The following is a 19,304-nucleotide window of genomic DNA, read 5'->3' on the forward strand; positions in this document are numbered from 1 at the left end:
GGACCCTGGTGACTGGTGTTCCCGCATCTTGACTTCTAGCCGGTTGACCTCTGCCACAGATTATCTCCATTGGTTCTGTGTTGATGATGCTGGAGTGGAGGGGATAAAGAAAGTCAGCCCGGTTTGAGCTGAGTTTAAGGAGACCCCAAAGGATTGTGTCTGCTTGTGAGATGGACAGGAATTCGGTGCCTTCCTTATAGACATCAAAGCCACCAGTGAGACACTCTGTTGCGAACGCGGGTCTGGCCCCACTGCCTACCTTCGGATGTCAAGGAAAACCAGTCCTTATTTGTTTCAGACTTCCCATCAACTTCAAGCCTGAAAAAGACGAAGGGTTCACGGTTTCACTTACGGACCTTGGGGGATGTTCCAATTACAAAGTGTTAAGTATTCTACTATGAAGAATTTAGGAATCTATTTGTGTTACCTTCCAAAAATAAAACAGCTTGGCCCGAGAAATTGTAGTGTTTCTGCCTCAGAGACACCAGGTAAGTGGTTCACACGTAATAGATTCTGCCGCAGAGATTTTCTCTGTTCTTACAATTGATTTTGTAGGATGGGAGAGCTAAAAATAGAGCTGAGGATTACATTCATCACCTAAAATATACATAATTTGGAAGGTGGGCTGGGTTCACTGATTTCAGGGGCTGGCAATTTTCTGCTGGATGCTGGCTGTTTTGATACGCCCCCACCCCACCCCAGATTTTCAGGTTCCAATGCTGCTGAGCACTTTGCGTTGCCAGACATTTTAATTCACATTATCTGGGTAATTGAAGCCGTGTACATGTGTCATGCCAAGGGAGGTAGCAGTTCTCATTCATACGGTATAAGCTGACTTTGGATTTGAGAAATCCAAATTCCAGTTTGATTAATCTAGTGAATTACTGTATGACTTTGAGAAATTGCTCCACATGTCTGTTGAAAAATCTTTGTCATAGCCAACAGAATGAGTATTTCTTGCTGGAAAGGTATTTTTTTTTAAAAGGTTTTATTTATTTATTTTGAGAGAGACAGAGAGAAGGAGAGAGCATGAGCAGGGGGAGGGGCAGAGGCAGAGGGAGAAGCAGACTCCACGCTGAGCAGGGAGCCCAACGCAGGGACTCAATCCCAGAACCCTGGGACCATGACCTGAGCCGAAGGCAGATGCTTTTTTTTTTTTAAGATTATATTTATTTATTTGACAGAGAGAGACACAGCAAGAGAGGGATAGTTCTATTACATCTGCTGGGGGAGTGGGAGAGAGAGAAGCAGGCTTCCTGCTGAGCAGGGAGCCCGATGCGGAGCTCAATTCCAGGACCCTGGGATCATGACCTGAGCTGAAGGCAGATCCTTAACCGACCGAGCCACCCAGGCAACCCTGGAAAGGGTTTTGAATACATCGAAGGGATAGATACCTCCATATATATATGGAGGTCAGTATGATAGTGCCCTCACCCCTGAATCGACATGACTCTCCAGGTCCTGCACCCACACATATCTAACCAGAAACCATCCGATTCCAGTTCTTGGATGAGACAATTTCTGGGATTCAGTTTGGGGTCTAGCCTGTGACTGGGGAGGAGCAGGGTCATTTAGCGCGAGCGCTGGAGGCTGGGGGGCTGGGGCAAGACTCAGATGAGGCAGGGTTGATGGGGCAAACACCCCTCTCCATCTCCCGGGGCCTCCCCTGGAATCCGTTGACTGAAACAAATGTTTTGGGCTTCCTAAAATAAAACATTTGCCAGAATAAATGCAGACCTTGGCCCGCTCTTCCAACAAAGTAGAGATTGGAACGGGCTGCTTATCCAAGCCACTAGGGCTCAGCCCCTGCCCTTGGAATCCCCTGGACTTTGTGCCCAGCTACTCAGGGGTTTCTGACAGCTTCATGCCAGCCAACTTGCCATCCTCCACTTGACATTGGCAGCAAAAGCTTTGGCGCCAAGGACAAGGGGACGGCACCTAGGGAGATGTGTGGCTTGTCATTGGTGTCCATTTTGCAGCTTCCTAATCCTGGCTGTCTCTCAGAGCCTCACAGCTGTCCTTGGCAGCGAGCAAACTTGGGTGTCCCCATCTTGTTAGTTCCCGTTTTTTGCCAGATGTAGAAACTGAGATGTGGCGAGAAAGTAACTTGACTTTATGGTAATCGTTTTGATTTTGCGATTTAGAAATGCCAAGTAGAGTGAGAACATCGTCCCCTGGGTTTCTGGAAGGACTTACCAATTGGCTGGCCTGGCCTCCACTGCCCGTGGCCCCTCCGCACACCCCCCTCCTCTGAGATGTTGCCTCTTGGGATGTCCTCTGGCCCTTGGGATTTCCACCTTTCAAATTAGGTGAAAATCCTGGTCAGTGTCCCAGACAAATCTCACTTACTCTTGAAAAGGGCTCATAGTTAGGTCAGTGGTTTCAAACTTCTGTTCAAATCACCTGACAAGTTGTCTCTTTCCCCCATCACACTGCACTAGGGACCGCAGTGGTGAGCCCTCTTCACTCCAGCCTCTCCAAAGGTTTTTCTTTGAAATTTTCCAAATATGCAAAACAACAGGGAATATAACAAGCCCCATGTACCCATCACCTCACCTTTAACAATCACCAGCATTTTGCCAGACTTGCTTCATCTACCCCTCCTCCCTCTTTTGTTTCTGGATATTTTATTTATTTATTTATTTATTTATTTATTTATTTATTTCTGGATATTTTAAAGTAAACTCCAGTTTCGAACTTAAATTCTTAACTATTCACCTTAAAACTTTTTTTTAATTGGAAAATTATGATGCCACTATAGCACCTCATAAAATTAACAAGAATTCCTTAGTGCCATCTACTACAAAGTCCATATGCAAATTTCCCCTCTTACACTTGATTTATGTAAATCATAACCTTACAAGGTCCACTCATTGTATTTGGTTGCTCCAACCTCAAAGTTTCTTTTTATTTATTTATTTGAGAGAGAATGCAAGAGAGAGAGAGCACAAGTGGGGTGAGAGGCAGAGGGAGAAGCAGACTCCCCACTGAGCAGGGAGCCCGATGCGGGACTCAATCCCTGGACTCCGGGATCATGACTTGAGCCGAAGGCAGACGCTTAACCGACTGAGCCTCCCAGGCACCCAACCTCAAAGTTTCGAGTGGAGAACCCAGGGCAGAGGGTGGAGGAGTGTGGCTGTGTCAGTGTCCCAGACCTCTTCTCTCTGAATTTCATCTTTCCTGTAGAAATTCTCTCTGAATTCCCTTGGCCATTCCCTTGCCTGTATATATGTTGTACATAATTCCCATTTAAAACTCTGTCTTAGTAACTATTTTTTAAAAATCTCCCCTTTCTCTCTCTTCTTTATCAAAAATAAAGTAAGCTGGCATCATCTGAAAGAACATTACAAAGACAGCAAAAAAAATTGAAATTAAAAGCCACAGAAAGAACTCAGAGTGCACAAAATCATGTTTACAAACTGTAGGTCACTGATGTCACAATAGCTAATGTGAATAACAAGCAAACAGCTGGCTCCTTTGCACACCCTGGTTTAAGACAACTGTATCCTCTTCCCAGAAACCTGCTGCAGCTTTGTCTTGGGCCCCTTCGTCCCAGCTCCTTATCTTCACAAGGCCAGGGCCTTCTACTTCCCAATATAAGGCAACATCTAACTGTTCTTGGCCTTCTCCAAGAACAATATAAAAGCTCCTTCTCTCACAAAATCATATATCTTTGCCTGCTTCAAATCTTCCAGCACCCCTCTCCACCTTCCTGGTAGCTCCTGGTTTTCCATCTGGGAGGGCAAGTCAAATTCATAATCAATTCATAAGGCAGGAGTTATATTTGCAGGCTCTTCCTGCCTTAGCCTATTGCCTCTGCTTAGCTGTGGTGCCTTCAATAGCAGTTTACACTTCAGGGTCCTTGCCTGTGAAATGGGATGCTGTTTGTATTGCCTCCAGGGCTGTTGCGATGCTGAAGTGACATGCGTGTTACACCCTTCTATTACAGTGTAATGGTTGGAGCCACTGAATGGGAGAGATGATGATGATGGTGGAGATGATGGTGGTGATGATGATGATGGTGATGATGATGATGGTGATGGTGGTGATGATGGTGATGGTGATGATGGCGATGATGGTGATGATGATGGTGGTGGTGATGATGGTGCTGGTGGTGATGATGATGGTGATGGTAGTGATGATGGTGATGGTGATTATGGTGGTGATGATGATGATGGTGATGATGGTGGTGATGATGGTGGTGATGATGGTTATGGTGATGATGATGATGATGGTGATGGTGGTGATGATGGTTATGGTGATGACGGTGGTGGTGATGATAATGATGATGGTGATGGTGGTGTTGATGATGGTGATGATGGTGGTGGTGATGATATGATGATGGTGATGGTGGTGATGATGATGGTTATGGTGATGATAATGATGATGGTGATGGTGGTGTTGATGATGGTGATGATGGTGGTGGTGATGATATGATGATGGTGATGGTGGTGATGATGATGGTTATGGTGATGATGGTGGTGGTGATGATATGATGGTGATCATGGTGATGATGATGATGGTGATGACGGTGATGGTGATGATGATGATGATGGTGATGGTGGTGATGGATGATGGTGGTGATGGTGATGGTGATGATGGTGGTTATAGTGATAACAGGGATAGTGATGATGCTGATTCAATAGTATTCCTCCTCCTTCCTCACTTACCCACCCACCACCTCTGATCCCACAGGGAAGTTTTGAAGGTCTACGTTATAATAATAGAAATGTAGTTCATGGGGCACCTGGGTGGCTCAGTTGGCTGAGTATCCAACTCTTGATTTTGGCTCAGGTCTTGATCTCAGGGTTATGAGTTAAGCCCTGCATTGGGCTCCACGCTAGGTGTGGAACCTACTAAAAAAACAAGAAATATACTTCATGTAAGGAGATGAAAAGGTATTCTTTTTAGATGGAAATATCCTTCTTTAAGGAAAATATCAAGCTGACTGACGTAAGTTTCTGAAGTCAGTTGTCCCCAGGAGTCAATATATCAGTAGAAAACTCCTTTGCCATGAACAAGGCAGAGGATTTTGTTTTTCTTTCTTCTTTGAAGGAGGAGGAAAGAGACATGGAGAGGAGTGAGTGGCAGGGTTGAGAAGAGTCAGGAAGAGTGAGAAGGCTGGGTTGGGTCAGGAAGGCCACTGAGGTTCCACAGAGGTGGACACCCTGAGCTGCAGGACACTTACTATCCCTAGGGAAGTCATTTGTATTTTTACATTGTGAGCCCCTTATCCATCTCACTCTCTGAGATTTCCATGAAAGTCTACGAATTTCAGAATGTTCATGCTTCCAGTGGTAAGGGGTTTTGTGAAAGAGAGAGATGTGTACATATACAGAGAGAGGAATTGGAGACAAAGAATTTGTAGAAATCTTGGGGGGGATGTTATGAATTTCCACAGGCCATGGTTTTGGGGGTCTACTAAGGGGAGGCCTTGTGTGACTTCAAGGTTGCACTAACATTTCAGTAGCCTTGACACACTGAGGATAGGATCCACCCACACACAGTAAAGGGGAGAGAATCTAGTTCCCTTATGGTTACTGTAATAGCATACAAACATTCAAGGGTGTAATTATCCAATGTCCTTGGACACAGACTTTGCTTTCCTGATATGGGAGCCAGGCTTTTCCTAGGATGCATTTATTTCATCAAGTTTCATCTCAAAATATCTGGGGAAAACATTTGGTTCTTATAGTAAAGAACAGTTGTGAAACAGTCACCTTGTCAAGTCGGTATACTAGAATGAAGGCCATATCCATAAAGATAAGAGGCAAAATCTGTTCTGTTTTGTTCAAATTCCACACTCCAGGGGCGCCTGGGTGGCTCAGTCGGTTAAACAGCTGCCTTGGGCTCAGGTCATGATCTCAGGGTCCTGGGATCGAGTTCTGCGTTGGGATCCCCGCACCACCTGCTCATGTACTCACGCTCTCTCTCCCTCTCTCTCTCTCAAATAAATAAATAAAATCTTTAAAAAAAATTCCACACTCCCCTTCTGGCCCAGTTATCTTGGTAATGGCAGGTGCTGCCCTGGGTGATCTCATTCTCCCACTTCATGTGTCTGCTTACAAACGTGTCACCTTTCATATATAGGGATGATGTCACTGGCTCAGCCTTGATGGAACTGAGCACCTCCTCATTCTTCCAACTCTAGGGCTTGGCTGGCGCTGCTCCACCTATTCCTGGCTGCATAGTCCGCAGGTGTGTGAGGCGGGGGAGCTGGCTGTAGACATGAGGAAGAGGTCTCATGGGCTGGGTTCTCTTGGCACTGTCCTAGCTCCTACAGAGCTACCTGACCTTTCACTGTCCATCCTTCAGAAAAACCAAAGCCATCTGTTTTCTCCTATCTTGTGTCTCTGCATCCCACATTTTCCTGGGAAAGTTTCCAGGAGTTTGAGCTCGCAGAGCTTGTCATTAGCTCTGGGGCTTCAGAAACAAAGGCTTGCTGGGACTCATGTCCAGAGAACCGTATGTGCTGGGGAGTGTTTGGGGCAGAAAGTGCAAACTGGCCAAAACGGAGAGGATTTCAGGATAGCAGTGTTACATTTATGGAGTAGTGGATTTGTGTCGGGCGCTAAGGCCCTACATGCCTGTCTCGTTGCTTGTCACAGCGACGACAGGTAGGAGTAGTATTCCCATGCCCCAATGGGATATGAGGCAGAGAGACGGGTCCATAACGTACTCAAGGCCATTTTGCTAATTCTGTCAAGTTTGTATGACCCCAAACCTTATGCTCTTAATTGTGCTATCCCTTTTTTCTGGATTTGGGGGTACCAAATCTTCTGTCACTTCCTTCAAATCCTAGTGGGAAGAAAGGGGGTTCCCACACCCCATTATTTTATAATGCGAGCTCTTCTTAATGTTGGGGACCCCGGGTCTCTGGTGCTGTTCTGGGTACCTGGGTTAGGACAAGCTGGCATGAGAAGCTGTTCCTGCTTGGGGTTGGGGAATGTGGACAGTGGTCCAGCCTCTGGCCAGTTTTTAAGATCTCGTGAGGGACCTGGAGGAGAACTGGCCCCAGAGAGCCTTTATGAGGTTTGCCCTTGACCCTCCCCAGGACCCTGGTGGGGTAGCAAATAGAGATACAAATGGCCAGTTAAATAATTTATAGTGTAAGTATGCCTATGCAATATTTGGGATATACTTATAATCAAGAATTGTTCTTTATCTGAAATTCAGATTCAACTGGGTGACCAGTATTTCATCTGGCGACCCTAGACCCAGGGTCCCCCAGGGCTAGTCCAAGCAGCTGTGGATGGTGACAGGTGTCAGAAAACTCCAATCTCTAAGCCAGACCTGAGGCTGTCTGAGGCTGCCCAGATCTTCCCTGGTGGCCTGGTCAGAGTTGTACGGAGAGCATCCCTAGAGGGAGCTTGAGCACTGGGGTGCCAAGGAAGTGCCTCCTGGTGTTGTGAGAATGGAGGGGTTTACGGCAAAATAAAATGGTAGGCAAAGCCGGTGAGCCAGGGATTTTGTTCGCTAGGGCCATCATAATAAAACACCACACCGTGTGGCTTAGCCATCAGAAATTTATTTTCTCACAATTCCGCAGTCTGAGAGTCCAAGATCAAAGCTTTGGTACGTTTGGTTTCTTCTGAGACCTTTTTCCTTGGCTTGTAGATTGGCCACTTTGCCCTGTGTCTTCACACGGTCTTCCTTCTGCGTCGGTGTCCTGTTCTTCTTATAAGGTCACCAGTCATATTGGATTAGGGTCACCCTTAGGACCTTGTTTTAACTAAATTACCTCCTTGGGGCCCATCTTCACATTCTGAGCTTCTAGGGGTTAGGACTTCAAGATAGGATGTTTCAGGGGACACAGTTTAGTCCATAACGGCCAGAAAAAGATTCAGGAAGCACGTGAATTGGTTTGTGCAGGTGAACGGCTCTGTCATGGTGCCTGGGGGACCCTGTATGCATCCACATAGGCCACATGAGCCAGGTTTGAATGACAGCTGCATCTAAGTCTTGACAGAACCCTCGGTAATCGTCCCAATACAGGAGGGCATGGGGGGCTTGTGAGGAGCTGCCAGAGCACATCCCCCTTGCCTCCTAGCTGCCCGGGAGGCTGTTCCTAGACAGTTCCACATCACCTCTCAGCTTCTGATGATGCGTGAGGCTGTCTGCCCTTGCTTCCCCCCGCCCCCCACCAGGGCACAGATGCTCACTGGACACTAGCTGCAGCAGCCTCAGTAACAGGGTGTCCCACCACTGCTGTTCAAGTCATCAGGATTGACCTTGGACTTGACTTTCTGGCACGGGAGGCAGGAAGCTCACCTGGCCAGAATGAAAGGAGGAGGCAACCATGGAAGACCCGGGAAGGAGCAAATAAAACAAAGTTGTTCTGAAAAGGGAATGGCTGGTGGGGGTGGGCTCTATGCAGTCATGCAGAGGGGAGGGAGCAAACAAAGTCCACTGTTAGGATATGCTCAGGGGACATGGGAACCAAAAGGCTTCTGCCCAGATGACTGTGAACTTATAAAGTTGCTAGAAATAAGGACTGGACAGCTGTGTGTGTGTGGGGGGAGGGGGTTTCCTCCTGTTTTGTGCATGCAGAGTCTACACAAACATTAAATGCTGACCCTTACCTTTTGGCTGTGGACATTTGGGACGATGGGTGTACTAGAAGAAGGGACACTGAACTGCTAAGGTGAGTAGGTGAATGCTCAACAGCAGTATGGTCATTTCATAGCCTGGGGCTCAAAGAACCTGGGGTTCAAATCATTTTCCTTAACTTAAAAGCTATGTTATCCCAGATGAAGGATTTTTACCTCTTTAGGCTTTACTTGTCTCAATCAGCACAATGGGAATATGCACTTAGGAAACACTTCACTTGAGTTGTCATTAGGATTGCATAATAATGATTTACTCATGTGCACTTACTATGTGCCTAGTATGTACTAAATGCTTTATATATATTATCTCATTTAATTCACACAACACCCTCCCAGAAGTAGGATTGCTATTACCTCAATTTTACAGATGGGTAAGGGGAGGCACTGAGAGGTTAAGTAACTTGCCCAAAGTTAAAGCTGGTAAATGTTGGAGCCAGAATTCAGACTCAGGCAGACTTATTCCAGAGCTTGCTCACTTGTGGGTGGGCTACCAAAAACAACCACAACAAACAAAAAACAAAAACAGCCAAACAAACAAACAAAAAAACCCCAAAACAACAAAACGAGAAAAATATACAGAATGTTAGGTGGAGCGCTTAGTACATAATAAGCACCAAGATGAGCTAGCTATTATTATTTAAACGTGTCCTAACTTGAATTTGAGAAATTGACAAGTGCAAAAAATTATATAAAGCAGGAAAAAGATGCTTTCTTTTCTTTTTCTTCTTTTTTAAAAGATTTTATTTATTTATTTGAGATAGAGCACAAGCAGGGGGAGCTGGAGAGGGAGAAGCAGACGCCCTGCTGAGTAGAAAGCCTGGGATCACGACCTTAGCCAAAAGCAGACGCCCAACCGCCTGAGCCAGGCAGGCGCCCCAAAAGATGTTTTCTTTGTTGTATTTGTGTTTTTCGATTTTTCCACAAAAAATCTTATGTTTGCAATCAGAAAAAAATACTGGAAAAAACATCAGTCATCATCCCACAAGGAAGAGGTCAGATGAAGAATATCAGATTTTGAGGTCTTTCCTGAAACTCTGGTTCCCCGCTGGTGGAAAATTACAGAACCCCTAAGACCAGTCCCCCCAAATGACCAGCCTCCGGGGCAACACAGGCCTGGGGTTGACATCCAAGCTGGGATGCAGTGGGGGGAGGGGGGTCGTGCACATGCTTAATGTGGGAGTCAAGGGGGGCCGGATGGACCCCGGGCACATCCTAGATTCCTTCCTGCCTGTCCGAGGCCAGTCCCGGGATCACCCAACAGAGACTCGGGCCGACTGACCCCCTTCGCAGCTCGAGGGCTCATGTGGGCCACCGGCATGTCCCCGGGTGCCCAGGGTGGACCACGCGCTCGGCCGTGCGGGGGGCATTGTGGGGTCAGCGTTCGGGTTTCCCCGGCGACCGGAGCCCGAGCGCAGGCCGCGGCGACCCCCGGGAGGCCGCGGAGAGGACTCCTTGGCCGAGAGGGGGCCCGTGTGTGTGCGGAGGCCGCGTCCGAGCGGCGGGAAGGGGCCGGCCGGCATGGCAGAGGCGCGGCCCGGCGGCCCCCGGCGCGGCGGCGCGCAGCACGGGCTGCTGGAGGGCACGGCGCGCCTGAAGCGCGGGGACGCGGGCGACGGCGGCGCGGGCTGCTGGTGCTGGCGGCGGCTGTTCCGGCGGGGCGCGGCCCGCGGCTGGCGCAGGAGGAAGGCCAAGCACGCGCGGGGCAGGGCGGCCCCGGAGCGCGGCCTGTGGGCCCACCCGCGCCTGCAGAGGCTGCTGCAGCGGCTGGCGGCGTGGAGGCGGCGCTACCTGCGGCGCGGGGAGCGGCCCGAGAGGCTCGAGGAGATCCCGCTGCTGGTGCTGGAGCGCGCGCCCAGCGGCGACTAGGCCCCAAACTAGGCCGCGGGCGGCCGCCGGGACCCGGGGCCCCAGCCGCCCCCGGGCGCCCAGAGCATCGGTTTGGTTTTGTTGGACAAAAGCAGGAAAGGAAAATAAGCCCGACGCCCTGTGAACGAAAGACCGCGCGCGGGCTCTTTGGGGCTAAGCGTCTGAGGCCGGGCGTCCCCCGCGCGGGTTTTCAGGGACCGAAAGGGCTCCGTCCTCCCGCTGTCTCCCGGCTGCAGGGCCTCAGGCCCCGAGGCGGTGGGGAGCCAGGGTGGGGCAGGCAGGGGCCCCGTACCCCACTGGAGCCTCGACCCCTCTAGAGGCCTCGCACCCCCTGGGGCCCTACACCCTCCCAGCACCCCCCCAGCTCCTCTGGGGCCCCGCCCCGCCCCCCTCCCCGCGGCTCCTTCCGGGCGGACACCCCCGGGGGGGGGGGGTAGTGAGAGCGGCAGTGGCCATCAGTCTGTGCCTTGCCCTCCGGGATTAAAAATAAGTTTGTTTCAGCGGGTTGCTGAGCTCTTCACCCCACTTCGAAGTGCTCCAACTCTCCTTCGTTTGTTTGTTTACAGGCATTTGTGAGCTCCCATAAACCAACCAGGATTTGGGGTTTGCATGCAGGGAATTTGAAAACCAGCGTTGGAGATAAAAGAGCACAGGGCGAGGGACTCCTGGGTGGGTCTTTAATTTCTGCCTGTGCCTCATCAATAAAAGCCAGCTAATGATACTCTCCACAGGCTTGTGAGGATGATAGTAAAATACTAGAAGCGAAAGTTCTCGGAGCACTCTCTGAAAAGAGCAAACGCGGTCAGGGTACTTATTAAACTGTTAGGCTTGCCTCTCCTGGGGGCTATTCCCAGACCACTGTCTATACCTGCGGCCCTCCCCCCCCCCACCCCCAAACTGCCCTTTCAACTAGCAAGCCAGGAACACCCTGCAATGGGCCTGGAAGCTCTGCGCTTGATGCTGAAGTGGCCGTCAGGGGAGCTCCTGATCCCTCCCGGGGTCTCCCGGTGCCCTTGACCTAGAAAGTCAGTCTCTGCGAAAGGGAGTGTGAGGACCACCACCCCTGTCCAGTGCACTGCAGTGAGAGATCGGTGGGCAGGCCTGAGAAGGGCAGAGAAAACCAGGCATGGGCCAGAAAGCTGGGGACAGGACTCTGTAATTGCATTTTGATCTACTAAGCTCTTCATTCCTGCCATTGCCCTGACTGCTTAAATTATTCCGTAGGGCTGTGATGGGGGATGCGTTTTCACCAGGAAAGCCATTAAGCTACATAGACAGCCTCCCTACCTACAGGGAAACCAATCCTGCTGGCTTGTCTCTAGCTGGTTAGACGGGGGATCCCGAGATGCCTGAATTAAAAGCTGTTCTGTAGGAAGCAGCCCAATGAAATCTTCCTTGCTTGGAGAGGTTCAAGGTGAGAGACTAAAAAAGGAGAAGCTCAGGCGCCTGGGTGGCGCAGTTGGTTAAGCATTTGCCTTTGGCTCAGGTCATGATCCCAGAGTCCTGGGCTGGAGCCCCGCATCAGGCTCCCTGCTCAGTGCAGAGTCTGCTTCTCCCTCCACCCCCTGCTCGTGCTCTCTCTCTCGCTCACTCTCTCAAATAAATAAAACCTTAAAAAAATAAAAAATAAAAAAGGAGAAACCCCTCGAAGAATATACCAAATCACTGAATCCTCAGACACCAGAATGGTGGTGCTGTTGCATAATATGTAAGCAATTCCAACTACGTCATGTTTCCTGGGTTTCTTTCAGAAAAGCAAGAGCCAAACTAATGCAAAGTGAATTCTGTCTGACCCCTAATTTGAATGTGGCTGTGCCTTTTTGTTTTGACTGACCGTCCACTGCCTCCACAATACTTCCTCCTCAGGAGGCGAAGGAAATTGGTCTAGCCTTTGCTGGGGTCCTGGGGCGCTCATCTCTACTCTCACGCAGGTCAGCTCTGTGGACCAGCACATGGCGCAACGTCAGTGTTTCAGTTAGAGAATCTCTATGGTGGTTTAATGGGCGTCCGTCCTCTGTCTTCCTAGTTGGGCTCCTAGGTATCCCCCCAGAGCCACATGTTTTTGGTAATGCTGCCTGCCTGCGATTGGCGCCTCCTGGCCGTGGGCTATCATGGATCCCTCCCAGGCCAAGAGAACGGTAGCTGTTACTAGATTTGCTGGGCTGTGGGTAGGTATCTCCTGTCAAAGACCAGATTCAGCAGAAACAATGGCCTTTGGGTGCACACGCTCCCTCGGGGTTGCGAGGGGGTAACTGCCGGGGGACACCCCATTAGACACCCCACCCCCACTGCTCAGGAACCTGACAGTATTTCATGGTGACTATTTGTACTTCTGCTCTTCTGGGGCTGGAGTCCGACCAGCATGTGACTCGTTCCTCCTCTTACATCCATCCCCCTCCGAGCAGGAAGCCAATAACAAGAAATGCAGTTTTTCATTAGTCGGCCATTTTGAGTGGTTTTCTGTTGCAACCCCCAACCCCTCCGTGAGTCCCTGGAGACGGACATCAGCCTCCTGAGCAGTCCCACACTCTGAGCTCTGGGCGGTGGCTGACAGCAAAGAGGGCAGCTTGTGGTGGGAGTGGGGTCTAAGGGGGATGACCCACCGTGCTTGGGGTTCTTCTTGGAAAAGAGAGTTCCAGATGGTGAATTGTTTTATCCTCTGAAAGAGAAGGGGAGGGGCGCTGTACATTTGGGTCACCACTGATGAGCCCAAGAGGAGGAGCCTCAGCTCTGTGAATAAGTCAATGTGCTCAGTGTTCCAGAAGCTTCATGCTGCCAGTGTGCTCCAAGGAATGTATATAGATAGGGCTAGGCATGCCCGCCAAGGGAGAGCGGTAAGATTGAAGATGCCCCCCATCCCGGTCTGATTTACACGGGTTCAGGTAGATCTTACTTTGTCTTTATACAACATTATATTTCTGACAACCACTACATGACTTGAATCATTTCTAAAAATTATTTTTAAATGTGGTAAAATATACATAACATTTACCATCTTAACTCTTTTTAAGTGTACAGTTCAGTGGTAGTATGCACATTCACATTATCGTGCAGCCATCAACATCATCCATGTCCAGAACTCTTTCCATTTTGCAAAAGTGAAATTCTGTGCCCATTAAACAATGACTTTCCCTGCCCCCTCCCCCCAAAACCTTGGCAACACTGTTCTGCTTTTCGTCTCTATGAATTTGACTCTATCATATAAATGGAATCATGCACTAGTTGTCCTTTCATGACTGGCTTATTTTTTTAATTAAATGTTAATTTTAATTCTAGTTAGTTAACATAAGAGTGTTATATTAATTTTAGGTGAACAATATAGTGATTCAACACTTCCATACATCACCCAGGTGCTCATTACAACAGATGTACTCCTTAATCCCCATCACCTAGTTCACCCATCCCCCACCCACCTCCCCTCTGGTGACCCATCAGTGTGTTCGCTAGAGTTCAGAGCTTGTTTCTCCATTTCTCTCTCTCTTTTTCCTCCCCTTAGCTTGTCAGTTTTGTTTCTTAAATTCCACATATGAGTGGAATCATATGGTACTTGCCTTTCTCTGACTGATTTATTTCTCTTAGCATAATATCCTCTAGCTCCATCCACGTCATTGCAAATGGCAAGATTTCATTCTCTTTTATGGCTGAATAATATTCCATTATCATGATATATATATATCACGTCTTCTTCATCCACTTACCAGTCGATGGACACCTGGGCTGCTTCTGTATCTTAGCTATTGTAAATAATGCTGCTATAAACATCGGGGGTGCATGTATCCCTTTGAATTAGTGTTCTTGTATTCTTTGGGTAAATACCCAGTAGTAAAATTGCTGTATCATAGGGTAGTTCTATTTTTAACTTTTTGAGGAACCTCAAATTGTTTTCCACAGTGACTTCGAGGGGTTCATTCCCACCAACAGTGCATGAGGATTCCTATTTCTCCTGTTTCTCAACATCCTCACTAACACCTCTTGTTTCTTCTGTTGTTGATTTTAGCCAATGTGACAGGTATGAAGCGAAATCTCATTGTAGTCTTGATTTGCATTTCCCTGATGGTGAGTGATGATGAGCACCTTTTGAAGTGTCTGTTGGCCATCTGTATGTTTTCTTTGGAGAAATGTTGGTTTGTGTCTTTTAATTGGATTAAAATAAATTTTTAATTGGATTGTTTTTTGGGTGTTGAGGTTATAAGTTCTTCATATATTTTGGATACTAACCATTTATCAGATATGTCTTTTGCAAATCTCTTCTCCCATTCCATAGGTTGCCTTTTAGTTTTGTTGATTACTTCCCTCGCTGTGCAAAAGTTTTATTTTGAGGTAGCCCCAATAGTTTATTTTTGCTTTTGTTTCCCTTGCCTCAGGAGACATATCTAGAAAAATGTTGCTACAGTCCATGTCAGAGACATTACTGCCTGTGCTCTCTTCTAGGATCTTATGGTTTCATGTCTCACATTTAGGTCTTTCATCCATTTTGAATTTATTCTTGTGCATGGTGTAAGAAAGTGGTCCAATTTCATTTTTTTGCATGTAGCTGGCCAGTTTTCTTAACACCCGTTTGTTGAAGAGACTTTTTCCCATTGGATGTTCTTTCCTCCTTTGTCAAAGACAAATTGGCCATATACTTGTGGGTTTATTTCTGGGTTTTCTGTTCTTTTCCATAGATCTATGTGTCTATTTTTGTGCCATTACCATATTGTCTTGAACACTACAGCTTTGTAATATAGCTTGAAGTCCAGAATTGTGAGCCTCCTTGCTTCTCTTTTTCAAGATTACTTTGGCTATTTGTGGGTCCATACAAATTTTAGGACTGTTTGTTCTAGTTCTGTGAAAAATGCTGTTGGTATTTTGATAGGGATTGCATTAAATGTGTAGATTGCTTTGGGTAGTATAGATATTTTCACAATATTTGTTCTTCCAATCCATGAGTATAGAATGTCATGAGTATAGAATGTCAATTTCTTTCATCAGCGTTTTATAGTTTTCAGAGTACAGGTCTTTTACCTCTTTGGTTAGGTTTATTCTTAGATATTATATTGGGTGCAATTGTAAATGGGATCGTTGTCTTAATTTTTCCTTCTGCGGCTTCAATACTAGTGTATAGAAATGCAACAGATTTCTGTACGTTGATTGTGTATCCTGTGACTTGACTGAATCTGTTTATCAGTTCTAGCAGTTTTTTTGGTAGAGTCTTTCAAGTTCTCTATATAGAGTATCACGTCATCTGCAAATAGTGAAAGTTTTACTTCCTTCTTACTGATTTGTACTAGGAGACTTGAAACCTTGAACTCAGCTCCTGGTGGCCTAAGGCTGGGGCCCTGGGACAAAGCAGCCCTCCTGAGAGTTAATGTCTGGAAAAAGTTCAGGGCTGTCAGAAGAATTTGCTGTTTGTTCTAGCCAACACCTGAAGATAGGCCCTTGACCTCCCTTTCTTAGAACATTTACTAAAATGGGATTACAAGTGTGAATTGTTCTTCTGTCCCTTTGAGATGTATATATAGCTCCTCAAACTGATGCCTATCTTTCTCAAGGACCTGAGAGCCATTCCTTTGAAATGGATCATCAGGGAGCGGCGGGGCTCCGTCTTCCAGACTGTGTGGGAGGATAGACTCCTAATTTCCATAACTGTCAGCTCGCAGACTTAACTGGCCAAATCACATTTCCACTGACCAACCCTTTGTCATTTTTCACTTGAGGCAACCCCCCCTTCCCCCTTAAAAAGACCAGTCACTTCTGCACAAACGGGAATGGAGGTCAGCTCTTTGCAGCCCGCAGAGGCTGGGGGCGGTGGCTTAATGGTCTTGTTCTTTGATTGTGGACGGATCTATGGACACCGGGGAGTGATATGGAATCAGACACAGCAAGCAGGGGTTTCATTTCAGAATCGGACTAAGAAGAAGCCTGTGCTCCATGTTGAATACCTGGAAAGGGTAGTCAGATCTACACACTATTCTGTTTTTCTAGTAGAGCTGTAGACTATGACTCCTAGTCTCCGCGTTCGCCCTCAGGGCCTCTGGGGGGTGGCAGGAGGTGTGGGAGAATATAAGACTCATGCTCTCACCTGGGAAGGAAATGTGTGGCTGAAGTGGAGATGCTTATGTCCATATTCGAAACAGAAGCCTGACAGCAGCATTGGGAGAAGGAGGAACACAGTCGTTTTTAATTCTGTAGCTGTGAGCTCCGGGGATAGGAATCCAGCTGGGTGCGTTGTCCTTGACAGTGGCGTTCATCTCTCATGGGTACATGCTTGTTTGCCACCGAGCATTCATTTCTTAATGCTCCTTGGGAAAAGTACCCCACGTTTTCTTTTGCAACATTCCCTCTTCCCCAGTCTCAGCCTTTAGGTTTGCAAAAGATTGACCCTACTCCTGGGTCCAGGGATGGGTTCCAACTGGCTTTACTCGTGGTCCTCAATCCTGGCTGCACACAGATTCACCTGAGCCCTTCAGAAGCACTGTGCTCTACCCCCAGAGATTCTGGTTTAATTGTTACGGGTAGGGCTTGGGCACAGGTTTTTGTTTTTGTTTTTTGAAGATTTTATTTATTTTGAGAGAGAGAGAGAGAAAGAGCATGAGTGGAGGGGGGAAGGGCAAAGGGAGATGGAGAAGCAGACTCCCCGCTGAGCAGGAAGCCTGACCCGGGCCTCCATCCCAGGACCCCGAGATCATGACCTGAGCCGAAGGCAGACGCTTAACTGACTGAGCCACCCAGGTGCCCCTTTGTCTTTGTTTTTGATAGGCTATATTTCTTAGAGCAGTTTTAGGTTCACAGCAAAATTGAGTGGAAAGTACAGAGTTCCCATATGTGCTTTCTCTGCTCTCACTCATGCATAGCTTCTGCCCTCATCAGCATCCTCCACCCCTGTGGAATATTTGTTAGACTCACTGACCCTACACTGACACCTCATTTTATCACCCAGAGTTCATAGTTTACATTACGGTTCACTCTTGGTGGTATACATCCGGTGGATTTGGACAGATGTACAATGACATGTGTCCATCATCCTAGTATCATCCAGAGTAGTTTCACTGTCTTAAAAACTTTCTGATATTCAGGGGCACCTGGGTGGCTCGGTGGGTTAAGCATCTGCCTTCGGCTCGGGTCAAGATCCTGGAGTCCTGGGATCGAGCCCCATTTTGGGCTCCCTGCTCATCGGGGTCTGCTTCTCCCTCTCCTCCCTGCTTGCTATCTCTCTCTCTCTTAAGTAAATAAATAAAATCTTAAAAAAAACCTTTCTGATATTTAAAAATTAAAAAACGGGGTGGGGGGGGCGCCTGGGTGGTTCAGTCGGAAGAGCATGCAGCTCTTGATCTCAAGGGTCATGAGTTCAAGCTCCACACTGGATGTAGAGATTACTTAAATAAGTAAGTATTAAAAAAGAAAATTTTCTGTGTTCTGCCTATTCATCCCTTCCTCCCCACAGATTCCTGACAACCATTGATTTTTTTTACTATTGTCATAATTTTGCCTTTTCTACAATGTCATATAATTGGAATCATTCAGTATCTAGGCTTTTGAGATTAGTTTCATATGCATTTTTAAAACCCTTCAGTTAATTCTAATATGCAGTCCTATTTGAGAGCCTATCTGAAGCCAATCAGCATACTCCACTTTGTGGCTACTGTTGAGTTCGGGGACGGGAAAGTTTCCCCAGTGGGTCTAGTCAAGATAGACCTTAGGACCTTGGGACACAGGCTCTTTTTTGCTGGCGCCAAAGGAGGAATCCGTAGCCTGCTACCCGGCTACAGTGACATCTCGAGGAGAGGGCCTCCCTGAGGCTGGAGCCAGTCTCCAGGAGGAGAGAAATAGGGCCTGGCACCACTTATGAGCCTCGGTAGGATAGCAAAGCCAGATCTAGCCCTGGGCTGTTTTAGATGGATGAGTTAGGATGCTTTTGGCTGCGACATAAGAAAGTCAAATCAAAGTAGCATACAAATAGGGACATTATCTCACATTATGAGAAATTCCTAGGGAGACCGGTTTCAGGTCTGGACGATCAGCAGCTCAGTGGAGCGTTAAAACCCCAAGTTGTGCATATTTATGCTCTGCCTATCCTTGGTGCAAGGCTCTACCTTTATTGGCCCCAGCAGTCTCCATGCAGCTTCCAGGTATAACAGCGCCAAAAAGCAGAGCATTACATCTTGCAATTTTCTTCATCAGACAGAGCAATCCTTTTCAGAATTCCTCCAGCAGGGGCGCCTGGGGGGCTCAGTCGGTGAAGCGGCTGCCTACGCTCAGGTCATGATCCCAGGCTCCTGGGAACCAGTCCCGCCTGGGGCTCCTTGCTCAGCAGGGAGCCTGCTTCTCCCTCTCCCTCTGCACCCCCCCCGTTTGTGCTCTCTCTCGCTCTCAAATATATAAATAAAATCTTTAAAAAAGAAAAGAAAAAAAGAAAAAAAAGAATCCCTCCAGCAGACTCTCCTCGTGTGGCAATGGCATGGCTGGCTTTACCTCCAGCCTGGGGAATAAGCTCCACTCTCCAGAGAGTTGAATGTCTGAATAAAATTGGGGCTTTGGGGATCCCCCGTTCCCTAAAAAGAAAATTTTAGAGGCGAAGAGAAGATGAAGGATAAAGAGGTGGTTTTTATTGCTCCCTCCCTCTCACCCCTCCGTAAGCCAATGTGCCTGTCCGTACGGTTGGCAGATCCAAATCAGAATCCCCTGGAGAGCGGGATAGAAATGCATATTCCCGGGCCCCATCCGGGGCTGTGGGCTCAGCCTATTTGGAGGTGATGCCTGTGGGAATCTGTGTTTTAAGCTCCCCGATGATTCTTGGGCCCCAGTTTGGGGAGCACGCGGAGGGGTAGGAGTTGCGGGGGCGGGTGGGGG

General features: G+C 47.8%; 1 protein-coding gene across 1 annotated transcript; it reads left to right on the top strand.

The window, feature by feature from the left end:
- The first annotated feature begins 10,127 nt into the window (after positions 1–10,127).
- Positions 10,128–10,475, top strand: C6H1orf202 (chromosome 6 C1orf202 homolog). The gene has a single exon (XM_081822885.1). It carries the CDS (start codon positions 10,128–10,130, stop codon positions 10,473–10,475), a length of 348 nt encoding a protein of 115 aa, XP_081679011.1.
- The last annotated feature ends 8,829 nt before the right edge of the window (positions 10,476–19,304 follow it).

The sequence above is a fragment of the Leptonychotes weddellii genome, chromosome 6 (genome assembly GCF_054177405.1).
Source record: "Leptonychotes weddellii isolate Sample4059 chromosome 6, ASM5417740v2, whole genome shotgun sequence".
Lineage (NCBI taxonomy): Eukaryota > Metazoa > Chordata > Mammalia > Carnivora > Phocidae > Leptonychotes > Leptonychotes weddellii.